The following is a 23660-nucleotide window of genomic DNA, read 5'->3' as shown; positions in this document are numbered from 1 at the left end:
CGGGGAGGCTGTTACGGGAATTGAACCGTGCTGCTGGCCTGCCTTGGTCTGCTTTCAAAGCCAGCGATTTAGCCCTGTGCTAAACCAGCCCCTGAGGGCATTTCAGAGGACATTTAAGTGTCAACCACAGTGCTGTGGAACTGGAGTCAGCAATAAGGATGGCAGTTTTCATTTTCAAAGAATGTTCATGAAACAGATAGGTTCTGGTCATCACTGAGTTTTATTTATTGAAAATTCCACCATTTGCCGTTTTGGGTTTTGAACCTGGGTCCCCGCGCTGGCTCTCTGGTGTCACTATGCAACCACCTCCCCAGAAATAGATATAAATTGGATGGGGAGCTGATCAGACCAGCCTGGATAACCTTGTAAACTGTGAATGAAACTCCAGTATGTTATTTTTAGCTGGACGCGGTGACGGCCAATTTTAATTGTCGTCAGTGCCAGAGGTTAATTCGCGACTATAAATAACGCAATGTTTGCTCTCACCTCCAACCTCTCCCTCCATCTTCACAGACTGAATTCAGTTCTGCTGACATCACTCTGCTGTGTCATGTTCTGAGCTGTCCTCTCCTGTCCCTCCTCATCTTCAAATTGCCTGACCCACATCCATACTGCTTCATCCCGCTTTCTTCATTGTGTATACCTGACCTGATCATCTTTGCATCTGCCTGAACATTGACTGCAGAAAGTAAGCAATGATTTCCATCTTATGATAGCAGTCTCTCCACCCCCCCCACCCACCCCCCACCCCCCGCCCTGCAATTAATCTGCAGTTGGTTATTGTGAAATGATATCCTGTAATTTTATAATGTGAGAAACGGGCAAGGCAGTGCCGTGGGAATGTGTGTCTTCGCAGCGACTGTAAACGTGGGTTTGAACCCTGCTATTTCCACAACCTCGCCCCTTTTCTCTCGCCCCTTTTCTCTCGCCCCTTTTCTCTCGCCCCTTTTCTCTCGCCCCTTTTCTCTCGCCCCTTTTCTCTCGCCCCTTTTCTCTCGCCCCTTTTCTCTCGCCCCTTTTCTCTCGCCCCTTTTCTCTCGCCCCTTTTCTCTCGCCCCTTTTCTCTCGCCCCTTTTCTCTCGCCCCTTTTCTCTCGCCCCTTTTCTCTCGCCCCTTTTCTCTCGCCCCTTTTCTCTCGCCCCTTTTCTCTCGCCCCTTTTCTCTCGCCCCTTTTCTCTCGCCCCTTTTCTCTCGCCCCTTTTCTCTCGCCCCTTTTCTCTCGCCCCTTTTCTCTCGCCCCTTTTCTCTCGCCCCTTTTCTCTCGCCCCTTTTCTCTCGCCCCTTTTCTCTCGCCCCTTTTCTCTCGCCCCTTTTCTCTCGCCCCTTTTCTCTCGCCCCTTTTCTCTCGCCCCTTTTCTCTCGCCCCTTTTCTCTCGCCCCTTTTCTCTCGCCCCTTTTCTCTCGCCCCTTTTCTCTCGCCCCTTTTCTCTCGCCCCTTTTCTCTCACCCCTTTTCTTGTTACCCCCGTCTTCTTGTTACCCCTCTTCTTGTTACCCCCCTTCTTCTTCTTCTTACCCCCACTCTTACCTTACCCCGTGCTGTACCTGTCCTGGGAGTGTTTGATGGGGACAGTGTGGAGGGAGCTTTACTCTGTATCTAACCCCGTGCTGTACCTGTCTTGGGAGTGTTTGATGGGGACAGTGTGGAGGGAGCTTTACTCTGTATCTAACCCCGTGCTGTACCTGTCCTGGGAGAGTTTGATGGGGACAGTGTAGAGGGAGCTTTACTTTGTATCTAACCCCGTGCTGTACCTGTCCTGGGAGTGTTTGATGGGGACAGTGCAGAGGGAGCTTTACCCTGTATCTAACCCCGTGCTGTACCTGCCCTGGGAGTGTTTGATGGGGACAGTGTGGAGGGAGCTTTACTCTGTATCTAACCCCGTGCTGTACCTGTCCTGGGAGTGTTTGATGGGGACAGTGTAGAGGGAGCTTTACTCTGTATCTAACCCCGTGCTGTACCTGTCCTGGGAGTGTTTGATGGGGACAGTGTAGGGGGAGCTTTACTCTGTATCTTACCCCGTGCTGTACCTGTCCTGGGAGTGTTTGATGGGGACAGTGTAGAGGGAGCTTTACTCTGTATCTAACCCTGTGCTGTACCTGTCCTGGGAGTGTTTGATGGGGACAGTGTGGAGGGAGCTTTACTCTGTATCTAACCCTGTGCTGCACCTGTCCTCGGAGTGTTTGATGGGGACAGTGTGGAGGGAGCTTTACTCTGTATCTAACCCCGTGCTGTACCTGTCCTGGGAGTGTTTGATGGGGACAGTGTAGAGGGAGCTTTACTCTGTATCTAACCCCGTGCTGTACCTGTCCTGGGAGTGTTTGATGGGGACAGTGTGGAGGGAGCTTTAGTCTGTATCTAACCCCGTGCTGTACCTGTCCTGGGAGTGTTTGATGGGGACAGTGTAGAGGGAGCTTTACTCTGATCTAACCCGTGCTGTACCTGTCCTGGGAGTGTTTGATGGGGACAGTGTGGAGGGAGCTTTACTCTGTATCTAACCCCGTGCTGTACCTGTCCTGGGAGTGTTTGATGGGGACAGTGTAGAGGGAGCTTTACTCTGTATCTAACCCCGTGCTGTACCTGTCCTGGGAGTGTTTGATGGGGACAGTGTAGGGGGAGCTTTAATCTGTATCTAACCCAGTGCTGTACCTGTCCAGGGAGTGTTTGATGGGGACAGTGTGGAGGGAGCTTTACTCTGTATCTAACCCCGTGCTGTACCTGTCCTGGGAGTGTTTGATGGGGACAGTGTGGAGGGAGCTTTACTCTGTATCTAACCCCCGTGCTGTACCTGTCCTGGGAGTGTTTGATGGGAACAGTGTGGAGGGAGCTTTACTCTGTATCTAACCCCCGTGCTGTACCTGTCCTGGGAGTGTTTGATGGGGACAGTGTAGAGGGAGCTTTACTCTGTATCTAACCCCGTGCTGTACCTGTCCTGGGAGTGTTTGATGGGGACAGTGTAGAGGGAGCTTTACTCTGATCTAACCCGTGCTGTACCTGTCCTGGGAGTGTTTGATGGGGACAGTGTAGAGGGAGCTTTACTCTGATCTAACCCGTGCTGTACCTGTCCTGGGAGTGTTTGATGGGGACAGTGTGGAGGGAGCTTTACTCTGTATCTAACCCCGTGCTGTACCTGTCCTGGGAGTGTTTGATGGGGACAGTGTGGAGGGAACTTTACTCTGTATCTAACCCCGTACTGTACCTGTCCTGGGAGTGTTTGATGGGGACAGTGTAGAGGGAGCTTTACTCTGTATCTAACCCCGTGCTGTACCTGTCCTGGGAGTGTTTGATGGGGACAGTGTAGAGGGAGCTTTACTCTGTATCTAACCCCGTGCTGTACCTGCCCTGGGAGTGTTTGATGGGGACAGTGTAGAGGGAGCTTTACTCTGTATCTAATCCATGCTTTACCTGCTGTTTCTTAACTCTTTGTCTCTAGGCTGTGCCATGCTGCTATGAGAAGGTGACTGCGTTGTTTCTGCACCGCGATGCGTTTGTTTCTGAGGTGTTTACGACTCGGCCGCAGGCGGCGAATAAAGCTCTTCCACCGTGTGAGGACCCTCTGGAACTACAGCAAGCTGTGTGTCAACTCCCTCATCTACAACTCCTTTACCAACACTGACGTTGTCCTTGACTCTCTGTTCGAGCCCATCTATTGGCTGGTCGACCATGTGACTAGATGGTTTGGAGTGGTGTGTTCTATCTCCATCATATCTTTAATATTCATCTCTTTCGCCCATACCTAATTGCCCTTGATAGGTGGTGGTGAATCACAACCGTAAACCGCAGCAGTCCATGTGGTGTAGGTACACCCACTGTGCTGTTAGGGAGGGAGTTCCAATATTTGGATCCAATGACAGAATGGGGGTGGGGGGTGACCTGGAGGGGAACTTACAGGTGGTGATGTTCCCAGGTATCTGCTGCTCTTATCCTTCTAGGTGTTGGTGGTCTTGTGTTTGGAATGTGCTGTTGAAGGAGCCTTGGAAGGTAGCTGCAGTGCATCGTGTGTATAGTATACACGGCTACTACTGTGCATGGGTGGAGGTGGTGAATGTTTAAGGTGTGGATGGCGTGCCAATCAAGCGGGGAAGAACTTGGGTCTCTGACACTGTGAGCCAGCAGTGTTAACCACTGTGCTACCATACTGCCCTGACTTGTGCCTTGTAGGTTGGGGTGGACCTTCTACTTCTCCCCCTCCCCACATGGTCTCTGCAGATTCATTGCTTGTTCCACCTTCTCTCTTGCAGGTGTTTGTTGTCCTGGTGATCATCCTGACAACCACGATTGTGCTGATTGTTTATGTTTGTGTGCTGCCGGTTATCCTGAGCACATATCCTGTTGGATGGATCGCATGGCACCTCTGCTACGGTCACTGGAACCTGATGCACATCGTATTTCACTACTACAAGGCCGTGCGGACACATCCTGGGCATCCAGCTGAGGTACAGACTCTTCATATACAGAGGCACTGCCCTGAGGGTGGGCTGGAGGGCAATCCAAACAGTACACAACTCAACACACATGAAGATCATGGCATTGGTTCCAGAGACAATACAATAAAGGCACATAGACAGAGAGACTCACTGTGTGAGAGAGAGTGTCGCTGTCTGTGTGAGAGAGAGTGTCGCTGTCTGTGTGAGAGAGAGTGTCGCTGTCTGTGTGAGAGAGAGTGTCGCTGTCTGTGTGAGAGAGAGTGTCGCTGTCTGTGTGAGAGAGAGTGTCGCTGTCTGTGTGAGAGAGAGTGTCGCTGTCTGTGTGTGAGAGAGAGTGTCGCTGTCTGTGTGTGAGAGAGAGTGTCGCTGTCTGTGTGAGAGAGAGTGTCGCTGTCTGTGTGAGAGAGAGTGTCGCTGTCTGAGAGAGTGTGTTGCTGTCCCTAGATGGAGTAATGGAAAGGACGCTTGTCCGTTACACTGATATAGCATCATTCACAAATGTGTACTGTAAGCAATGGAGCATAGCTTGTTGAAGGAACTTTAGTCTATCTCGGTGTTGTACCTGTGCTGGGAGTGTTTGATGGGGACAGTGTAGAGGGAGCTTTACTCTGTATCTAACCCCGTGCTGTACCTGTCCTGGGAGTGTTTGATGGGGACAGGGTAGAGGGAGCTTTACTCTGTATCTAACCCCGTGCTGTATCTGTCCTGACAGTGTTTGATGGGGACAGCACAGAGGGAGCTTTACTCTGTATCTAACCCCGTGCTGTACCTGTCCTGGAAGTATTTGATGGGGACAGTGTAGAGGCAGCTTTACTCTGTATCTAACCCCGTGCTATACCTGTCCTGTGAGTGTTTGATGGGGAGTGTAGAGGGAGCTTTGCTCTGTATCTACTACGTGCTGTAGCTGATCCATTGTGCATGTTACAGCTTTAACTCTCTCTTTATTCCCAGGGGAAAACCGATATTCCGATGGTTTCAATCTGCAGGAAGTGTATCAATCCCAAACCAGCCCGTACCCATCACTGCAGTATTTGTAACCGGTAAGACTGGTCCTGGGGGCCGAGGGGTAGGGGCTGGGGGATAAGGCAATGGGGCCAGAGGTCAAGGGGGAGGTCTCGGGGGCCGGGCTGGAGCAGTTCCTGCAGCTGAGGCAGGCACCCAGCCTTGTGTCAGCCGAGCTGTTCAGCTGCTAGTCATGTCCACACACATCCACTGGTTAAAATGCTGGACTGTTGTCCGCCTCTTAATCAGATGGAGCAGAGGCCCCCGGTTCAACTCTGCAATCGTTTCTCCAATGTGGGGAAACTGAAATGTTCTCCTCAGAGTAGAGCTGGCTGAGAGATGTGTCGATTTCAGATTCCTACGGGTTCAGGAGAGTAAATAAGGAGAAAGTTTTAATTGGCAGGCAGGTGAAGATAGCAGAGGACACAACTTTCAGGTGATTGACACCAGAGGGGCGTTGAGAATTATTTTTGTTGCAGTAAATGATTCTGATCAGGAATGCGCTCCCTAGAGCGGCACAATGGCACAGTGGGTTAGCCCTGCTGCATCACGGCGCTGAGGTCCCAGGTTCGATCCTGGCTCGGGGTCACTGTCTGGGTGGAATTTGCACATCCTCCCTGCGTGGGTCTCACCCCCCCCAACCCAAAGATGTGCAGGGTAGGTGGATTGGCCATGCTAAATTGCCCCTTGATTGGAAAAAATGAATTGGATACTCTAAATTTATTTTTTTTAAATAATTTTTTAAAAAGTAACGTGCTGCCTGAATGGACCTTGTGAGCAGATTCACCAGAAATTCAATAAATACTTCTTGGAAACCAAAACACAGTTACGGAAAAGAGCATAGGGGTGCATGGGAAAATTTCTTCCAAAGAGTTGGCATGGAAATAATAGAGTGAGTGGCAGCCACCTGTGCTGTCCCATTCGAAGAGAAGATTCTAGGGTTCAATGCTTCTTGGATGGGAGGGAGGGGATGTATTTCCAACTGTTGAACTTTCTTGGGGAGTTTGCATGTGTGTGCATGAGTGTCTGTGGGGCACGGGATCAGGATAGTACAGGATGGCGCTCTGCTGTGGTGCCTCTTGTGTAGAATAGATAATTTGAACTCACTGTCCCAAAACCCATCTGGATGGGCTAACAGTGGGATAATGCCTGTGAAACTACCCCTGAAAGAAATCCCCTCGCCACTAAGGCTTGAGATGTGGGCGTCATAAGGATAATTCCTGTTGATCCCCCTATTTCCCCTTCCTTTATCTTTTGCTGTTGTCATTTTGATCCATGGGTGCTGAATGGACAAGTATCTTTAAGTTGAGCTGGGGAAGAGAGGAATTCAGAAGTTACAAAACAGTACACTCTGCTAGCCTTGGACAGCAGAACTCAGACTTTCCGTCACCCGAGAGATGGGTGGGGCCTGGTTCGATTGGTTGGCTGGTGGGCTATGAAATGGCCAAAAGGCCGATTGTGCCCTGTAACAGGCGGTGATTGGGTCCTGCCTGAATGGGATAATTTTCAGAGAGCCAGGGGGAGGGAGTGGAGACATGGAAAAGACCTGTTTTCTCTCTCACTCTCTCTGTGGCGTATTTCAGAAACTCGAGACCTGAATGAATCAACAGCGAAAACCATTAGAGACTGAAAACACAAATCCTCGTATTGAAAGCCTAGATTGAAGGAATGTGCTAGAAATATACATTTGAAACAAATGTCATTATTGTTTTTCCACCCCACTTCTCCCCTCTGTGTTTGTTTGTCTTGTGTGTGTTTAAATGGGGAATTAGGAATTGGATAATAGTTAAGCTGTTGTATTTGCTGCATATTTAATAGTTACTGTCAACAAAATTAATTGTTTAAATTTACAAATCCGGTGACTAATTATTGGGTAGCTAAGGGCCAAAGACTGGGGTGCTTTTCTCAGAATTATTGATTAATTTCAATTGTGTTGCGACTCCGGGTCACGTGAGGCTGGAATTGACTGCGCCCTAGCCCAGGGGGGTGGCAGCAGTGTCACTGTCCGTTCAGAATTACCCTGAGAAGACGGTGACGAGCTGCTTCGCTTCTTCAAGCGGGTAGTGGTTTGATACGACTGAATGGCTCGCTCGGCTGTACCAGAGGGAAGTTGGGGGAAAGACTGGAGTCATATATGTGCACAGACTGCGTAAGGATAGCAGGTTTCCTTTTCAGAAATACTCTAGTGAATCAATTGGAGATTTTTTACATCAAAGAACATAGAACATAGAAAATACAGCACAGAACAGGCCCTTCGGCCCACGATGTTGTGCCGAACCTTTGTCCTAGATTAATCATAGATTATCATTGAATTTACAGTGCAGAAGGAGGCCATTCAGCCCTTTGAGTCTGCACCGGCTCCTGGAAAGAGCACCCGACCCAAACTCAACACCTCCACCCAACACCAAGGGCAATTTTGGACATTAAGGTCAATTTATCATTGGCCAATTCACCTAACCTGCACATCTTTGACTGTGGGAGGAAACCGGAGCATCCGGAGGAAACCCACGCAGACACGGGGAGGACGTGCAGACTCCGCACAGACAGTGACCCAAGCCGGAATCGAACCTGGGACCCTGGAGCTGTGAAGCAATTGTGCTATCCACAATGCTACCGTGCTGCCCTTAAGAACAAATAAATCTACACTATATCATTTTCCCGTAATCCATGTACCTATCCAATAGCTGCTTGAAGGTCCCTAATGTTTCCGACTCAACCACTTCCACAGGCAGTGCATTCCATGCCCCCACTACTCTCTGGGTAAAGAACCTACCTCTGATATCCCTCCTATATCTTCCACCTTTCACCTTAAATTTATGTCCCCTTGTAATGGTTTGTTCCACCCGGGGAAAAAGTCTCTGACTGTCTACTCTATCTATTCCCCGGATCATCTTATAAACCTCTATCAATGTGACAAGAGAGCAGAGTTCATTTCAAGAGCAAGATTAGACTGCTAACCAACACTACATTATCTTTCAGATGTATCTTGAAGATGGATCATCACTGTCGTATCCTTTCTGCACTTGAATGGTTTATAATTTTTTGATATTTTAATAGTCTTCAAGGTGAGTTTGTCAGCGCTGGTGACGTCTTTTAGGCACCCAGATTATCAAACACTCCCAGGACAGGTACAGCATGGGGTTCGATACAGAGTAAAGCTCCCTCTACACTGTCCCCATCAAACACTCCCAGGACAGGTACAGCACGGGGTTAGATACAGAGTAAAGCTCCCTCCACACTGTCCCCATCAAACACTCCCAGGACAGGTACAGCACGGGGTTAGATACGGAGTAAAGCTCCCTCTACACTCTCCCCATCAAACACTCCCAGGACAGGTACAGCACGGGGTTAGATACAGAGTAAAGCTCCCTCTACACTGTCCCCATCAAACACTCCCAGGACAGGTACAGCACGGGGTTAGGTACAGAGTAAAGCTCCCTCTACACTGTCCCCATCAAACACTCCCAGGACAGGTACAGCACGGGGTTAGGTACAGAGTAAAGCTCCCTCTACACTGTCCCCATCAAACACTCCCAGGGCAGGTACAGCACAGGGTTAGATACAGAGTAAAGCTCCCTCTACACTGTCCCCATCAAACACTCCCAGGACAGGTACAGCACGGGGTTAGATACAGAGTAAAGCTCCCTCTACACTGTCCCCATCAAACACCCCCAGGACAGGTACAGCATGGGGTTAGATACAGAGTAAAGCTCCCTCTACACTGTCCCTATCAAACACTCCCAGGACAGGTACAACACTGGGTTAGATACAGAGTAAAGCTCCCTCTGCACTGTCCCCATCTAAAGCTCCCAGGATAGATACAGCATAGGGGTTAGATACCGAGCAAAGCCCCCCTTCTATCAGTGTTTCCCAAACTCTTTCTGCTGTCACTTCATTTTAAAGCTTCATACTTGTTTCACCCCAGAGTGAAAATTGGGGGATTCAGGGGAGAAATATTCAGCATTTAAACACCAGGAATTCAGGCAACAAAAAACATACAAGACAACTACCATTTTGCAGGCTTTTTTCTTGTCAACGATTGGGCCTCAGAGAGATCATTGTGAAGCCACACCCACAGGCAAAAAGACCAGATCCCTTTAATGGGGCCTTGTAGCCAATCCCAGGACTGTCGAATCTGAGTCTCAGCTCCACAGGCACCATTGTTGCCTTTGAGCTTGCAGACCCCACTTGCTCCTGCTGTTGTGACCCACTGTTTGGGAACCCCTGCTCCACACTGTCCCCATCAAACACTCCCAGGGCAGGTCCAGTAATGGTTGAAGGCCTGGCAAACTCATACTGGGAGCATTGAAGAAGTGAAATGAAAGGAGGCTCTGTTCTCGCACTTTCTCCCCAGGTTTCTGTCTTTCTTCCTTAACTCTGCGGCTCAGCTTGGCTGAATAACTGCGTGGGCCATTATAACCATCGATACTTCTTCTCATTCTGCCTCTTCATGACGCTCGGCTGTGTGTACTGCAGCGTGAGCAGCAGGGAGCTGTTCGTTGATGCATACTTCACAATTAACGTAAGCAGCAAGTCTCTTCACATTGGTGTGCTGGAGTGATCTACCTCTAAAAAGTTTATTTACGTGGAATTTATAACCGGTTATTTAGCCCAACTTGTCCATGTCAGTGTTTAACATCCATTTGAGCTGCTCCTATCATTATTCATTGCACCACATCAGCATATTGTTCTATTCCTTTCTCCAATTGTCTAATTTATTCCTTAATGTATCTGTTATTCGCCTCAATTTCTCCCTGTGCGAGCGAGTTCCAACTTCTCGCCTCTCTCTGGGTGAAGACATTTCTCCTGAATTCCCTATTGGATTTATTCGTGACTCTTTTATTTGTAGTTCCTAACCTCCCCCAGAAGTGGAAACATCTTCTCTATGTCTCACATAGTTGAAACACCTTAATAATTTTGCACACCGCTATCCGTTCACTTCTCCGACCCAATGTCTCAGACACCTATAATCCTTCGGTCCAAGTCAAATTCTTGCAAGGAAGTTTCTAACGTTGGTTCTGTGAGATGGGTAATTGGAAAAGTTCGCCACAGTTCCCTCAAGTCAGGACGCAGTTTGGCCAAAGTGACTCTCTGGCCCCCTTCCTCTCGAAATAGAAATCAAAACAGCTGAATATTTTATTGACAAAATCCAAACTGTGCCCTGGCTCTAAACCCATGATTCTCATCCAACAATGTGCTGCTCAAACATGCATCTTGCAAAGCATAGTTTAAAAACTTGCTGCCACCAGCTCCCCGATGAATCCGTGACTAAGTATGTCCCGAGGACCGCGAATTGGAAGATCCCGGGTTGGCTGAGTTCTGCTGGGGGTTGGGTCTGACCTGGTCCAGTTGACGCTGATGTCCCAGAATTAAGTGGGGAAGAACAATTGTCCAGGATTCCCACTTCCTTGTGTCATGTGAGAGTACCTTTAAGAAATGGATGTTTAAGCAATGTACCTTTAAGAAATGGAGCTGATCATATTACTGAAGTGATGTCAGAGGGTGGGGGGAGCTGTGCTCACTTCTGCTTTTTGAGTTTCAGTTTGAGAAGGCAGCTGGGAGTGTCTGTGTGTTTTGCTGAGAGCTGCAGGAAGAAACACAGAGCCGGTCTGTTGATTTCTGCAATCCAAAGACTATAAATATATTGAATGTAACCTCATGTCAATTTTTGAAGGTTTGAAATCTTTTGGATGTTTAAAGGAACAGTTTGAAGGATTATTTAGGGTTGTAGTCTTTTGGGGTTCTCTTTGAAGTGTGGGTGTTAAGACATTCAATGTTCGTTTTTAAAAGGTTAACTTGAGTTCATAGAATAAACATTGTTTTGTTTTAAAAACCATTTGTCCATTTCTGCTGTGTCACACCTGGAGAGTACGCCGTGTGCTTCCCACACCACAATCTATTAAACGTTGTGGGTCGGTTGAACTCCATGAAACGTTTTGGGGTTCTGTAAACCCGGACCTATAACACTTGGCTCAGTGAGCCGTGCTCGGAGTCAGAGTGTAATGGGTATAATAAAGATTATTATTATGAAGTCTCACTCCCTTGATGTAATGACAAAAATCTAGGCTGATGTGAATAGTGAAGTTACATCTTTTGGATATGACTCCTGACCATCTGGATGCATGTAGAAGATCCCGTAACAGTATTTCAAAGAAGAGCAAGCGCGATCTCCCTGATGTCCTGGCCAATATTTATTGCTCGGCCAACACTACAGAAGGATATGATGCAGAAGCGGTTACCACATTACTGTTTGTGGGATCTTGCTGTGCTCACTTTGGCTGCCGTGTTTTCTACATTACAACCGGGGCTACACTGAATACTTCTGCCTGTTAAACACTTTGGGATATCCCGAGGTGGCTGTAAAAAGACAAGTTCTTAACGATCTTTGTTTTCTGCCCCAACCTGTTGCCTTTCCCTCGCCCCCGTGCCCTCAAAGGTGGCGGAGAAACTCGGCTATTTATTCATTTGAAGTTTCTTATGCAACTCTTTTGTCTCTTAAATAACTGAAAGAATCTTTGATCATGTGGGCGGTGTTTAAGGTACTAATCGTACTTCCCCATAGCTGCTGACAAATGACCCCCCCTCTCTCTCTCTCTCTTATATAGACATCCACACAGACTCCAGCTCCCACCATATCATTCCGAGAAAAGCTTTTCCACAAGTGTATCGTTTATCTCTGGGTCCTCTGCAGGTCAGTGCTCTCATTCCCTTATCATTTATTGCAAATGGAGTTGAATACAATCAGGAAGTTTTGCTGCAATTGTACAGGTGGTTCCTTTTTTAAAAAATTCCAATTAAGGGGCAATTTAGCCTGGCCAATCTACCTACCCTGCACATCCTTTGGTTGTGGGGGTGAGACCCACGCAGATACGGGGAGAATGTGCAAACTCCACATGGGGCTGGGATTGAACTGGGTCCTCAGCACCACCAGGTGGTGCTAACCACTGCGCCACCTTGCTGCCCATATAGGGCATTGTTATGCCATCATAGAATCCCTACAGTGCAGAAGGCCATTTGGCCAATTGGGTCTGCACCAACCCTCTGAAAGCGCACACTCCCCCACCCTATCCTCATAACCCCACCCAACCGTTGGACACTAAGGGGCAATTTATCAATTTATCCACCTAGCCTGCACATCTTTGGACTGTGGGAGGAAACCCACGCAGACACTGGGAGAATGTGCAAACTCCACACAGTCACCCGAGGCCAGAATTGAACCCGGTTCCCTGCCGCTGTGAGGCAGCAGTGCTAACCACTGTGCCGCCGTGCCACCCTCCACATCTGGAGTATTGTTATACTGTGTATAGGTTTCGCTTCCTTACTTGAGAAAGGAAAGGATATCTTAGCATGAGAAGCATGAAGGGCTTGTCCATGTGGAAAGGTTGGGCATGTATCCATTAGAGCTCAGAGGAATGACGGACGATCTTATTGAAATATACAAGATCCTGAGAGATTTGCTGAGAGAATGTTTCCCTTTTAGGAGAGACTAGAACTAGGGGCACAGTTTAAAAATAAGTGGTCTCCCATTGCGGACGGAAATGAGAAATGTTTTCTCTCAGAAAGTTGTTGGTCTGTGCAATTCTCTTCCTGAGAGCAGTGGAATCTGAGCCATTGAATACTTTTCAGGTCGAGTTAGATAATTTCTTGAAGACTTGATTTGACGTGTCCTGCGGAATAGGCAGGGAAGTGAAATCGAGACGCATTCGGTGCAGCCATGATCGTACCAGGTGGTGAAGGCGCCGAATGGATTACTCGTTGGTTGTTCACATGTAACCACCCTAGTCCTTATCTTGCTGATCACAGAATGACTGCTACCGATCCCTGATGAGGACATTCACTTCACTTAAAAGTAACTTCCTAAATGACAGGATATTATTAATAAGGTGCCCGAACAATGTCGGTGTCCCCCCTCCTTTTGCCATTTAAAGTTTCTGGGTGTATGGAGGATGTGAGTGTTGAAATGTGAGGTGTGGCTGATTTACTCTCCGTGTGCTCACCCCCTCTCCGCCATTTCAGTTCCGTGGGACTCGCTCTCAGTGGCCTCACCCTGTGGCACATTGTGCTCATTCTGTGCGGGGAGACCAGCATTGAGAGGCACATCAACAAGAAGGAACGTCAGAGGCAGCAGAAGAAAGGCCGAGTAAGTTGTCAAGAGTTTGAAATTCACAATAGCCTGTGCTCAGATCCTGGCTCCCTTGGAACACTACTTTGGGAGCAGCATTGGGTGGTACATTCTGGGGGGGGGGGGGGGGGGGGGGGTGGTTCGCGTTTGGGATGGGGGTCAGTGTTGAATGCTACAGGCTTGGGAGACCAGATGGGTGAAACGGGGTTGTGGGAGGGGCAGTGTTGGGCGAAATGGGGTTTTGGAGATGGTGGGGGGTAGTGCTGGATGGTGCAGGAACAGCTTAACATTACCAGAAGCCCCACTGATTGCTGTCTGGTATCCAGTGTTGAGATGGATGATCCAGGCATTGGGTTCGACTATGCTGTACTTCTGTAGTCAAATAGCTTGATCCTACATCTGGATAGCTATCGGCCTGGGTAGGTCACTGCCGGGTGTATGCCTGAGATTCAGACACGAGATGCAGAATGAAGAAATAAACAGGAGTGATGGAATTTACTCATTTCAGTGTCCGGTTCCCTTCTCCCTTGGAGCCATGAGACTTTCTGTGTCCCGGTCCAGCACGAGGTTAGATACAGAGTAAAGCTCCCTCCACACTGTTCCCATCAAACACTCCCAGGACAGGTACAGTATGGAGTTAGATACAGAGTAAAGCACCCTCTATACTGTCCCCATCAAACACTCCCAGGACAGGTCCCGCACGAGGTTAGATACAGAGTAAAGCTCGCTCTACACTGTCCCCATCAAACACTCCCAGGACAGGTACAGCACGGTGTTAGATACAGAGTAAAGCTCGCTCTACACTGTCCCCATCAAACACTCCCAGGACAGGACCAGCACGAGGTTAGATAAAGAATAAAGCTCTCTCTACACTCCAGTCAAGCACACCCAGGACAGGTACAGCACGTGGTTATACACAGAGTAAAATTCCCTCTTCACTGTCCCCATCAATCATTACCAGGACATGTACAGCACGTGGTTAGATGCAGAGTAAAAACCCCTCTTCACTGTCCCCATCAATCAATCCCAGGACAGGTACAGCATGGGGTTAGATACAGAGTAAAGCTCCCTCTACACTGTCCCCATCAAACTCTCCCAGGACAGGTACAGCACGGGGTTAGATACAGAGTAAAGCTCCCTCCACACTGTCCCCATCAAACACTCCCAGGACAGGTACAGCACGGGGTTAGATACAGAATAAAGCTCCCTCTACACTGTCCCCATCAAACACTCCCAGGACAGGAACAGCACGGGGTGAGATACAGAGTAAAGCTCCCCCTACACTGTCCCCATCAAACACTCCCAGGACAGGTACAGCACGGGGTTAGATACAGAGTAAAGCTCCCTCTACACTGTCCCCATCAAACTCTCCCAGGACAGGTACAACACGGGGTTGGATACAGAGTAAAGCTCCCCCTACACTGTCCCCCATCAAAAGCTCCCAGGACAGGTACAGCACGGGGTTAGATACAGAGTAAAGCTCCCCCTACACTGTCCCCATCAAAAGCTCCCAGGACAGGTACAGCACGGGTTAGATACAGAGTAAAGCTCCCTCTACACTGTCCCCATCAAACACTCCCAGGACAGGTACAGCACGGGGTTAGATACAGAGTAAAGCTCCCTCCACATTGTCCCCATCAAACACTCCCAGGACAGGTACAGCACGGGGTTAGATACAGAGTAAAGCCCCCCTACACTGCCAAGTTTGATGTAAGCCTCCATCCTGGTACATTGTAATGAAGCAGACACTTGATCTCTTTGGGGAGTGACGCTGTTTGTTTCATTGGAAGCTGCCTCAACCTCATTTTCTGCTTCCTTCTTTTTGATCAGGTTTTCAGGAATCCCTATCATGCTGGAAAATTGAACAACTTGAAATTGTTCCTTGGAATTGAAAAACGAAGGTAAAAGATGACAGAATTGTGCCGGGATCTCACTCAGGCCATTTGGTCCAGTTATTCCACCTTTACCCACCACATAAGAACTCATTCCAATCCTGTCGACTCATCCTGTTCCCCATCTATTTGGCTGATCAAGTCTGTGCTAGCTCTTGAACCATTTTGCTCTTCCTGCTTCCCAGCCCTTTGTGTACTCGCCCTGAAATTTCTAATCCTTCTGGCACCTATCCAATTCTCTTTTCAAAGCCGTGATTGAATCTTCCTCCAACACCCCCAGCCTGGTTCTAATCACTTGCTGCAGAAAGACATTTTCTTCCTGTCACTGTTGTTTATTTTGACAGTCAATTTATTTTTATTATTATTTTAAAAATAAATTTAGAGTACCCAATTAATTTTTTCCAATTCGGGGGTAATTTAGCGCGTTCAATCCACCTACCCTGCACATCTTTTGCGTTGTGGGGGCGAAACCCACGCAAACACGGGGAGAATGTGCAAACTCCACACAGACAGTGACCCAGAGCCGGGATCGAACCTGGGACCTCGGCACCGCGAGGCAGCTGTGCTAACCACTGCACCACCGTGCTGCCCCTGACAGTCAATTTAAATATGTCCTCTGGTTCTCAAACCTTTCTTAAAATCAGATGAAATAGGAGGAGACCATTTGCCCCCCCTCGTGCCTGCTCCGCCATTTAATAAGATCCAGGCATTGAATTGTCAGTCAGGAATCTATCTCACTCTGCCTTGAATATATTCAGCGACCCGGCCTCCACTGCTCTTTGGGGAAGAGGAAACAAATCCTCATTTCTGTCGCAAATAATAAACTTTGCCCGCTTGTTCTAGATTCCCCACAAGGGGAAACATTCTCCCAGCATCTACCCTGTCAAGACCCCTCGGGAACCTTTATACTCAACAAGGTCACCTCATTCCTCTAAACTCCAGAGTATAGGACCTTGTCCCCATGAGGCAAACCCATCATCCCAGCAATCAACCTTTGAACTGCTTCCAAGTATAGCCCTCCTGTACTCTTGGTGGGGTCTCATTAAAGCCCTCTACGATTGTAAGAAGACTTTTACACTCCATCCCCTTTCCAATCACCTGTCTTCCTAACTGCTTGGTGTTACCTGCATGCTAACCTTTAGTGATTCATTTACAAGGCCACCCAAGTACTGTAATGCTCTGCAATCTCTCTCCAGAAAGTCAAATTCCATTTTTTCACTCTTCCTGCCAAAGTATCCAACCTCCCACATTATACTCCGCCAATATTTTGCCTCCTCACTTTAACCGAGCTATATCCTTTGGAGACTCTTCCTATCCTCGCAACTTGTGTTCCTACCTATCTTTGTATCAACAGCAAATTGAGCTACAATTCAATCTGTCCCTTCAAATTCATTATTATGGGTTGTAAGTAATTGAGGCTCTGGCACAGATTCTTGCACTCCATGATTTAGTTTGCCTTCCTGAAAATGACCCACTTATCCCAACTTTTTCTAGTTAATTAGCCAGTCCTCTATCCATGTTAATATATCCGCCACACCACCATAAGGTCTTCTCTTGTGCAGTAACCTTTTTACGTGGCACTTGTCGAATGCCTTTTGGAAATCTAAAAACACTACATCTACATGTTCCCCTTTAACCACCCTACTTGTGGTTAAAGAACTCTAATAAATTTGTCAAACACAATTTCCCTTTCACAAAACCACGTTCACTCTGCCTGATTTGATGATTTTCTAAATGTCCTACCACTGCCTCCTTAATAATGGATTCAGACGTTTTCCTAATGATAGGTGCTCGTCTAACTAGCCTATAGTTTCTTGCTTTCTGTCTCCCTCCTTTCATGAATCATGGTGTTGCATTTGTGAATTTCCAATCTGCTGGGACCTTTGCAGCTAATCTCAGCAATTTTGGAAGATTCTAATAAATGTATTCACTATCTCTGCAGCCACTTCCTTTAAGATTCTAGGATGCAGGTCATCAGGTCTGGGAGACTTGTCAGTCTTTAGTCTCATTCATTTTCCTAGTACTGTTTTCGTACTGCTTGTAATGGTTTTAAGTTCCTCCCTTTTGCCTTTTGATTGTCTGCTTTCCTTGGATGTTTTGTGTCTTCCCCTGTGAACACAGACAAGATACTTGTTCAAAGTCTCTGCCATTTCCTTGTTTCTCATCATTAATTCCCCAGTCTCACCCTCTAAGGAATCAATGCTTTCTTTAGCTACTCTCAAAGCTTTTATTGTTTCTATATTTCTTGCTCATTTTCTCTCTTAGCCATAAAACTCCATTTTTTTTAAACCATCCTTTTCTGCTTTCTAAAATGTTCCCAATCCACTGAGCCACCACTAATAGCAGCATTGTACATCTCTTCTTTCTGGTCCACTCTCATACATCTAATGGGCAACATCGTGGGCCAAAGGGCCTGTTCTGTGCTGTATTTTCTATGTTCTATGTTAATCATAGCCAGAAAATCACATGTACTGGCTTCTCTTCCTGCTCAAACTATTACCTCTGGTTTTACCCAAGGATCTTTCCTTGGGGCCCCTCCTATGTTTTTGTATCTACATATTGCTCCCCCGGCGACATCACCCAAAAGCACAATGTTAGTTTTCACACACACACACACACACACACACACACACACTCTCACACACACACTCTCACACACACACTCTCTCACACACACACACACACACACACACACACACACACACACACACACACATATATGACAGCACCCAACTCTACCTGACCACCAACTCTCAACTCCTGTTGCTAAATTACCAGACTGCTTATCCAACATCTAATACTGCAGCAGAAACGTCTTCCAATTAAATATCAGGAAGACTGAAGCACTGTTTTCAGTTCTCCCCCCCCCCCCCCCCCCCCCCCCCCCCCCCCCCCCCCCCCCCACGCACCCTCTGTTCCCCAGCTATTCTAAGTACAGCCAGCCTTTCTAATATCTCCACTTTATCAATTTTCAACCCGTCCAGTGTTTCAGCTATCTCCTTTCACTATGACTTGGTGCTCACTTCGCACCTTCGCCGTGACCACTGCCTCGATGAATAAATCCCCCTTTTAAAAAAAAAAAAAAAAAAAAAGAATTTTTGTTCAAGGTTTTCATAAAATATCAATAACAAAATGAGAAAGAAAAAAGAGCCCAACAGGGCTAAGTACAAAACACAATCTAAAAAAGCAACTCCCCAAACCTCTTCCCCCGCCCCCCCCGTGCACTCCCGGCTCCTCTGCCACCCCAAATATTGCGAGCCCCCAGCCCGGTTTGACCCTGGATCCTACCACCCTCAACACCGTCCTCGCTACGTCCTTCCAAAATTCCTCCAGCGCTGGGCATGCCCAGAACATATGGGTGTGGTTTGCTGGGCTCCCTGAGCACCTAACACACCTGTCCTCACCCCCAAAGAACCAGCTCATCCTTGTCCCGGTCATGTGTGCCCTGTGCAGCACCTTAAACTGTATGAGGCTGAGCCTTGCGCACGAATATGAGGCTGAGCCTTGCGCACGAAGAGGAAGAGTTCACCCTCCCCAGGGCATCTGCCCACATCCCCTCGTCGATCTCCTCTCCCAACTCCTCCTCCCACTTACCTTTCAACTCCACCACCGAGGCCTCCTCCTCCTCCTGCATCACCTGGTAAGTTTCCGAGATCTTCCCCACTCCCACCCACCCCCCCGAGAGCACCCTGTCCTGTACTGTGTGTGGCAGTAGCCGCGGGAATTCCATCACCTGCCGTCTGGCAAACGCCCTTACCTGTAAGTACCTGAAGGTGTTCCCTGGGGGGAGCCCGTACTTCTCCTCCATCTCACCCAGGCTCACGAACGTCCCGTCCACAAACAGGTCTCCCAACTTTCGTATCCCTGCCCTGTGCCACCCCGAAAACCCTCCACCTGTTCTTCCTGGGGCGAACCGGTGGTTCCCCCGTAATGGGGTCCACGCCGAGGCCCCAACTTCCCCCCCCTGTGCCGCCTTCACTGCCCCCAAATGTTGACGGCCGCCACCACCACCGGGCTCGTGGTTTGCCTCCTTGGAGGGAGTGGCAGCGGCGCCGATGCCAGCGCCCCCAGACGCGTACCCACACAGGACGCCGTCTCCAGCCTCTTCCATGCAGCCCCCTCCCCCTCCATCACCCACTTGCGCACCATCGTCGCATTGGCGGACCAGTAGTACCCACAGAGGTTGGGCAGCGCCAGCCCCCCCCTGTCTCTACTCCGCTCCAGGAACACACTTCTCACCCTCGGAGTCCCTCGAGCCCACACACCCCATTATACTCCTGTTAACCCACCTGAAAAAAGCCTTCGGGATAAACACGGGGAGGCATTGGAACAGGAACAAAAACCTTGGGAGCACCGTCATTTTGATTGACTGCACCCTACCCGCCAAGGACAGCGGCAACGCGTCCCACCTCTTGAACTCCTCCTCCCTTTGCTCCACCAGCCTTGTAAAGTTAAGCCTATGCAGGGCCCCCCAGCTCCTGGCCACCTGGACCCCCAAATATCTGAAGCTCCTCTCCGCCTTTTTAGTGGGAGCTCGCCAATCCCCCTCTCCTGGTCCCCTAGCTGAACTACGAACAGCTCGTTCTTCCCCATATTGAGCTTGTACCCCTAAAAGTCCCCGAATTCCCTAAGGATCCTCATTACCTCTGGCATCCCTCCCACCGGGTCCGCCACATACAGCAGCAGGTCGTCCGCATAAAGCGACACTCTATGCTCCTCCCCACCCCGCACCAACCCCCTCCAGTTCCTCGACTCTCTCAGTGCCATAGCCAGGGGTTCAATCGCCAGTGCGAAGAGCAGGGGGACAGGGGACACCCCTGTCTCGTCCCTCGGTGCAACCGAAAGTACTCGGACCTCCTCCTATTTGTGGCCACACTCTCCATCGGGGCCTCGTACAACAGCCTAACCCACCTGACAAACCCCTCCCCAAACCCGAACTTCTTCAGCACCTCCCACAGGTACCCCCACTCTACCCTATCGAAGGCTTTCTCAGCGTCCATCACCACCACTATCTCCGCCTCCCTCTCCCTCGCCGGCATCATGATAACGTTCGAAAGCCTCCGCACATTCGTGTTCAACTGCCTCCCCTTCACAAACCCCGTCTGGTCTTCATGGATGATCTGCGGCACACAATCCTCAATCCTCGTGGCTAAGACCTTCGCCAGCACCTTGGCATCTACATTTAGCAAGGAATTCGGTCTGTAAGACCCACATTGCTGGGGATCCTTGTCCCGCTTCAGGATCAAGGAGATCAGTGCCCGGGACATCGTTGGGGGGAAAGCCCCCCCCCTCCCTTGCCTCATTATAGATCCTAACTAACAGTGGGCCCAACAGGTCCATATATTTTTTATAGAACTCGAACGGGAAACCGTCCGGCCCCGGTGCCTTCCCCGCCTGCATGCTTCCTATCCCTTTCATCAGCTCCTCCAGCCCAATCGGGGCCCCCAGTCCCGCCACCAGTCCCTCTTCCACCTTTGGAAACCTCAATTGGTCCAGGAAACGGCCCATCCCTCCCTCCTCCCGTGGGGGCTCGGATCGGTACAATTCCTTGTAGAAGTCCCTGAAGACCCCATTGATGCCAACCCCACTCCGCACCACGCTCCCTCCCCTGTCCTTAACTCCTCCGATCTCCCTAGCTGCGTCCCGCTTCCGAAGCATCCGGCTTGCCTTTTCCCCACACTCTTAGACCGCCCCCTGGGCCTTCCTCCACTGCACCTCCGCCTTCCTGGTGGTCACCAGGTCGAATTCGGCCTGGAGGCTGCATCTCTTCCTCAACAATCCTTCCTCAGGCTCTTCCGCATACCTCCTGCCTACCCTCAACATCTCCCCCACCAGCCTCTCCCTCTCCCCCTTCTCCCTCCGCTCCTTGTGGGCCCTAATGGAGATCAGCTCTCCCCTCACCATCGACTTCAGTGCCTCCCATACCATCCCCACTCGGACCTCCCCGTTGTCGTTGGTCTCCAAGTACCTCTCTATACTTCCTCTGACCCTCCTCGTCCGCCAACAGCCCCACCTCCAAGCGCCACAGCGGGCGCTGGTCCCTCTCCTCCCCCAGCTCTAAGTCCACCCAATGCGGAGCGTGGTCCGAAATGGCTATTGCCGAATACTCGATATCCTCTACTCGCTATCAGCGCCCTACTCAAAATGAAAAAGTCGATTCGAGAATAAGCCTTATGGATATGTGAGAAGAATGAAAATTCCCTAGCCCCCGGCCTTGCAAATCTCCAAGGGTCCACACCTCCCATTTGGTCCATAAATCCCCTCAACACTCTAGACGCTGCCGGCTTCCTACCCGCCCTAGACCTGGAGCGATCCAGTGCCGGATCCAGCACCGTGTTAAAGTCTCCCCCCATTATCAGGCCCCCCACTTTCAAGTCTGGGATCCGACCCAACATGCGCCGCATAAAACCCGCATCGTCCCAGTTCGGGGCATACACATTGAGTACCACTCTCTCTCCCTGCAACTTACCACTTGCCATTATGTACCGACCGCCATTATCTGCCACAATGCTCGACGCCTCGAATGACACCTTCTTTCCCACCAAGATCGCCACCCCTTGATTTTTGTCATCTAGCCCCGAGTGAAACACCTGACTTGCCCACCCTTTCCTCAGTCTTACCTGGTCTGCCACCTTCAGGTGTGTCTCCTGGAGCATAACCACATCCGCCTTGAGCCCCTTCAGGTGCGAGAACACGCGGGCCCGCTTAACCGGCCCATTCAGTCCCCTTACATTCCAGGTTATCAGCCGGATCAGGGGGCTACCCGCCCCCCTCCCCCGGCGACAAGCCATGACCCCTCCTCTGCCAGCCACGCGCCCAAACCCCACACCCGGCCCGTTCCCCACAGCGGCATACCCCTGTCTCGACCCCCCCCCACTCGCTCCAGCTCCTCTTTGACCTTAGCAGCAGCAACTCGATTCCCCCACACCTCCCCACCCCCCACCGGCTAGGACCCATCCTAGCTGGTTTACTCCCCCCATTGCACTTCCGCAAGTCAGCTGACTCCTGCTGACCCCGGCCACTCCCGCCTCCCCTTCGACTCCTCCCATTGTGCGGCACACCCTCCTCTCCCGCTCCCCATCCACAGGCTCTCCCCCTCGACCCCCCCCCCTCCGTTCTAAGCGTGGGAAACAATCCTCGCTTCCCCGGTCCCCCCCCCCCCCCCCAGTCTTCGGCGCGGGGAAAAATCCCATGCTCTCCACCTACCAGGCCCCGCCACCAACCAAAACAGTGCCCAACCCGCCCCATCCACCCTCCCCAACCCGAAAGAGAAAAACACAGAAAAAGAAACCCAAAACAATGCAAAGGCCCCCCCCCAAAAAACAAAAAATAGGCATAACATATCCACCACAGTCCCCAATCGCCCATCCCGACCCTCAGTCTGTGTCCAGCTTCTTGGCCTGAACAAAGGCCCACGCCTCCTCCGGAGATTCAAAATAATGGTGCCGGTCCTTGTAGGTGACCCACAGTCGCCCCGGCTGCAACATGCCAAACTTCACCCCCTTCCTGTGCAGCACCGCCTTCGCCCGGTTGTACCCGGCCCTCCTCTTCGCCACCTCCGTGCTCCAGTCCTGATATATTCGAACCTCCGCGTTCTCCCACCTGCTGCTCCTCTCTTTCTTGGCCCACCTGAGCACGCATTTCCGGTCGACGAACCGATGAAACCGCACCAGCACCGCCCGCGGAGGCTCGTTAGCCTTGGGCCTCCTCGCCAGCACTCTATGGACCCCGCTCCCATCAGCGAGTTTAACATGGTGACCACATAGGCCCCCACGTCCGGCCCCTCCAGCCCCTCCGAGAGGCCCAGGATCCGCAGATTCTTCCGCCTCGACCAATTCTCCATCTCCTCGAAGCGCTCCTGCCATTTCTTGTGGAGCGCCTCGTGCGCCTCCACCTTTACCGCCAGGACTAAGATCTCGTCCTCATTGTCAGAGATCTTTTGTCGAGCCTCTCGGATCGCCACCCCCGGGTCGTCTGTGTCTCCAGCAGCTTATCAATAGAAGCCTTCATCGGCTCTAGCAGGTCCGTTTTAATCTCTCTGAGGCAGCGCTGGATACCCTCCTGTTGCTCCTCCGCCCACTGCCTCCACGCTGCCTCGTCTTCGCACGCCGCCATTTTGTCCTTCCCTCCCTTCTTCGGGTCCACCACCACCTTTTTTGTCGCCCCGCTCCTAGTTAAAGCCATATACTGACAGGGAGCTATTATTAACTCCTTCCCACA

The 23660-nt window shown here is 50.2% G+C and overlaps 1 protein-coding gene across 2 annotated transcripts in view; it reads left to right on the top strand.

Moving 5' to 3' along the window:
- Window positions 1-23660, top strand: part of zdhhc16b (zDHHC palmitoyltransferase 16b) — a 45774-nt gene that overhangs the window by 19831 nt on the left and 2283 nt on the right. For both annotated transcript variants that reach the window (XM_072479658.1, XM_072479659.1), the window contains 8 exons: window positions 3431-3683; window positions 4239-4433; window positions 5376-5464; window positions 8406-8434; window positions 9815-9948; window positions 12032-12117; window positions 13443-13566; window positions 15379-15449. In XM_072479658.1, coding sequence (XP_072335759.1) covers window positions 3480-3683; window positions 4239-4433; window positions 5376-5464; window positions 8406-8434; window positions 9815-9948; window positions 12032-12117; window positions 13443-13566; window positions 15379-15449 — 932 coding nt within the window. In that variant the 5' untranslated portion in view covers window positions 3431-3479. The remainder of the gene's footprint in view (window positions 1-3430; window positions 3684-4238; window positions 4434-5375; window positions 5465-8405; window positions 8435-9814; window positions 9949-12031; window positions 12118-13442; window positions 13567-15378; window positions 15450-23660) is intronic.

Source organism: Scyliorhinus torazame, chromosome 16 (assembly GCF_047496885.1).
Source record: "Scyliorhinus torazame isolate Kashiwa2021f chromosome 16, sScyTor2.1, whole genome shotgun sequence".
Taxonomy (NCBI): domain Eukaryota; kingdom Metazoa; phylum Chordata; class Chondrichthyes; order Carcharhiniformes; family Scyliorhinidae; genus Scyliorhinus; species Scyliorhinus torazame.
Note: the sequence above shows the minus strand (reverse complement) of the source record. Positions and strands in the feature narration are given on the sequence as shown.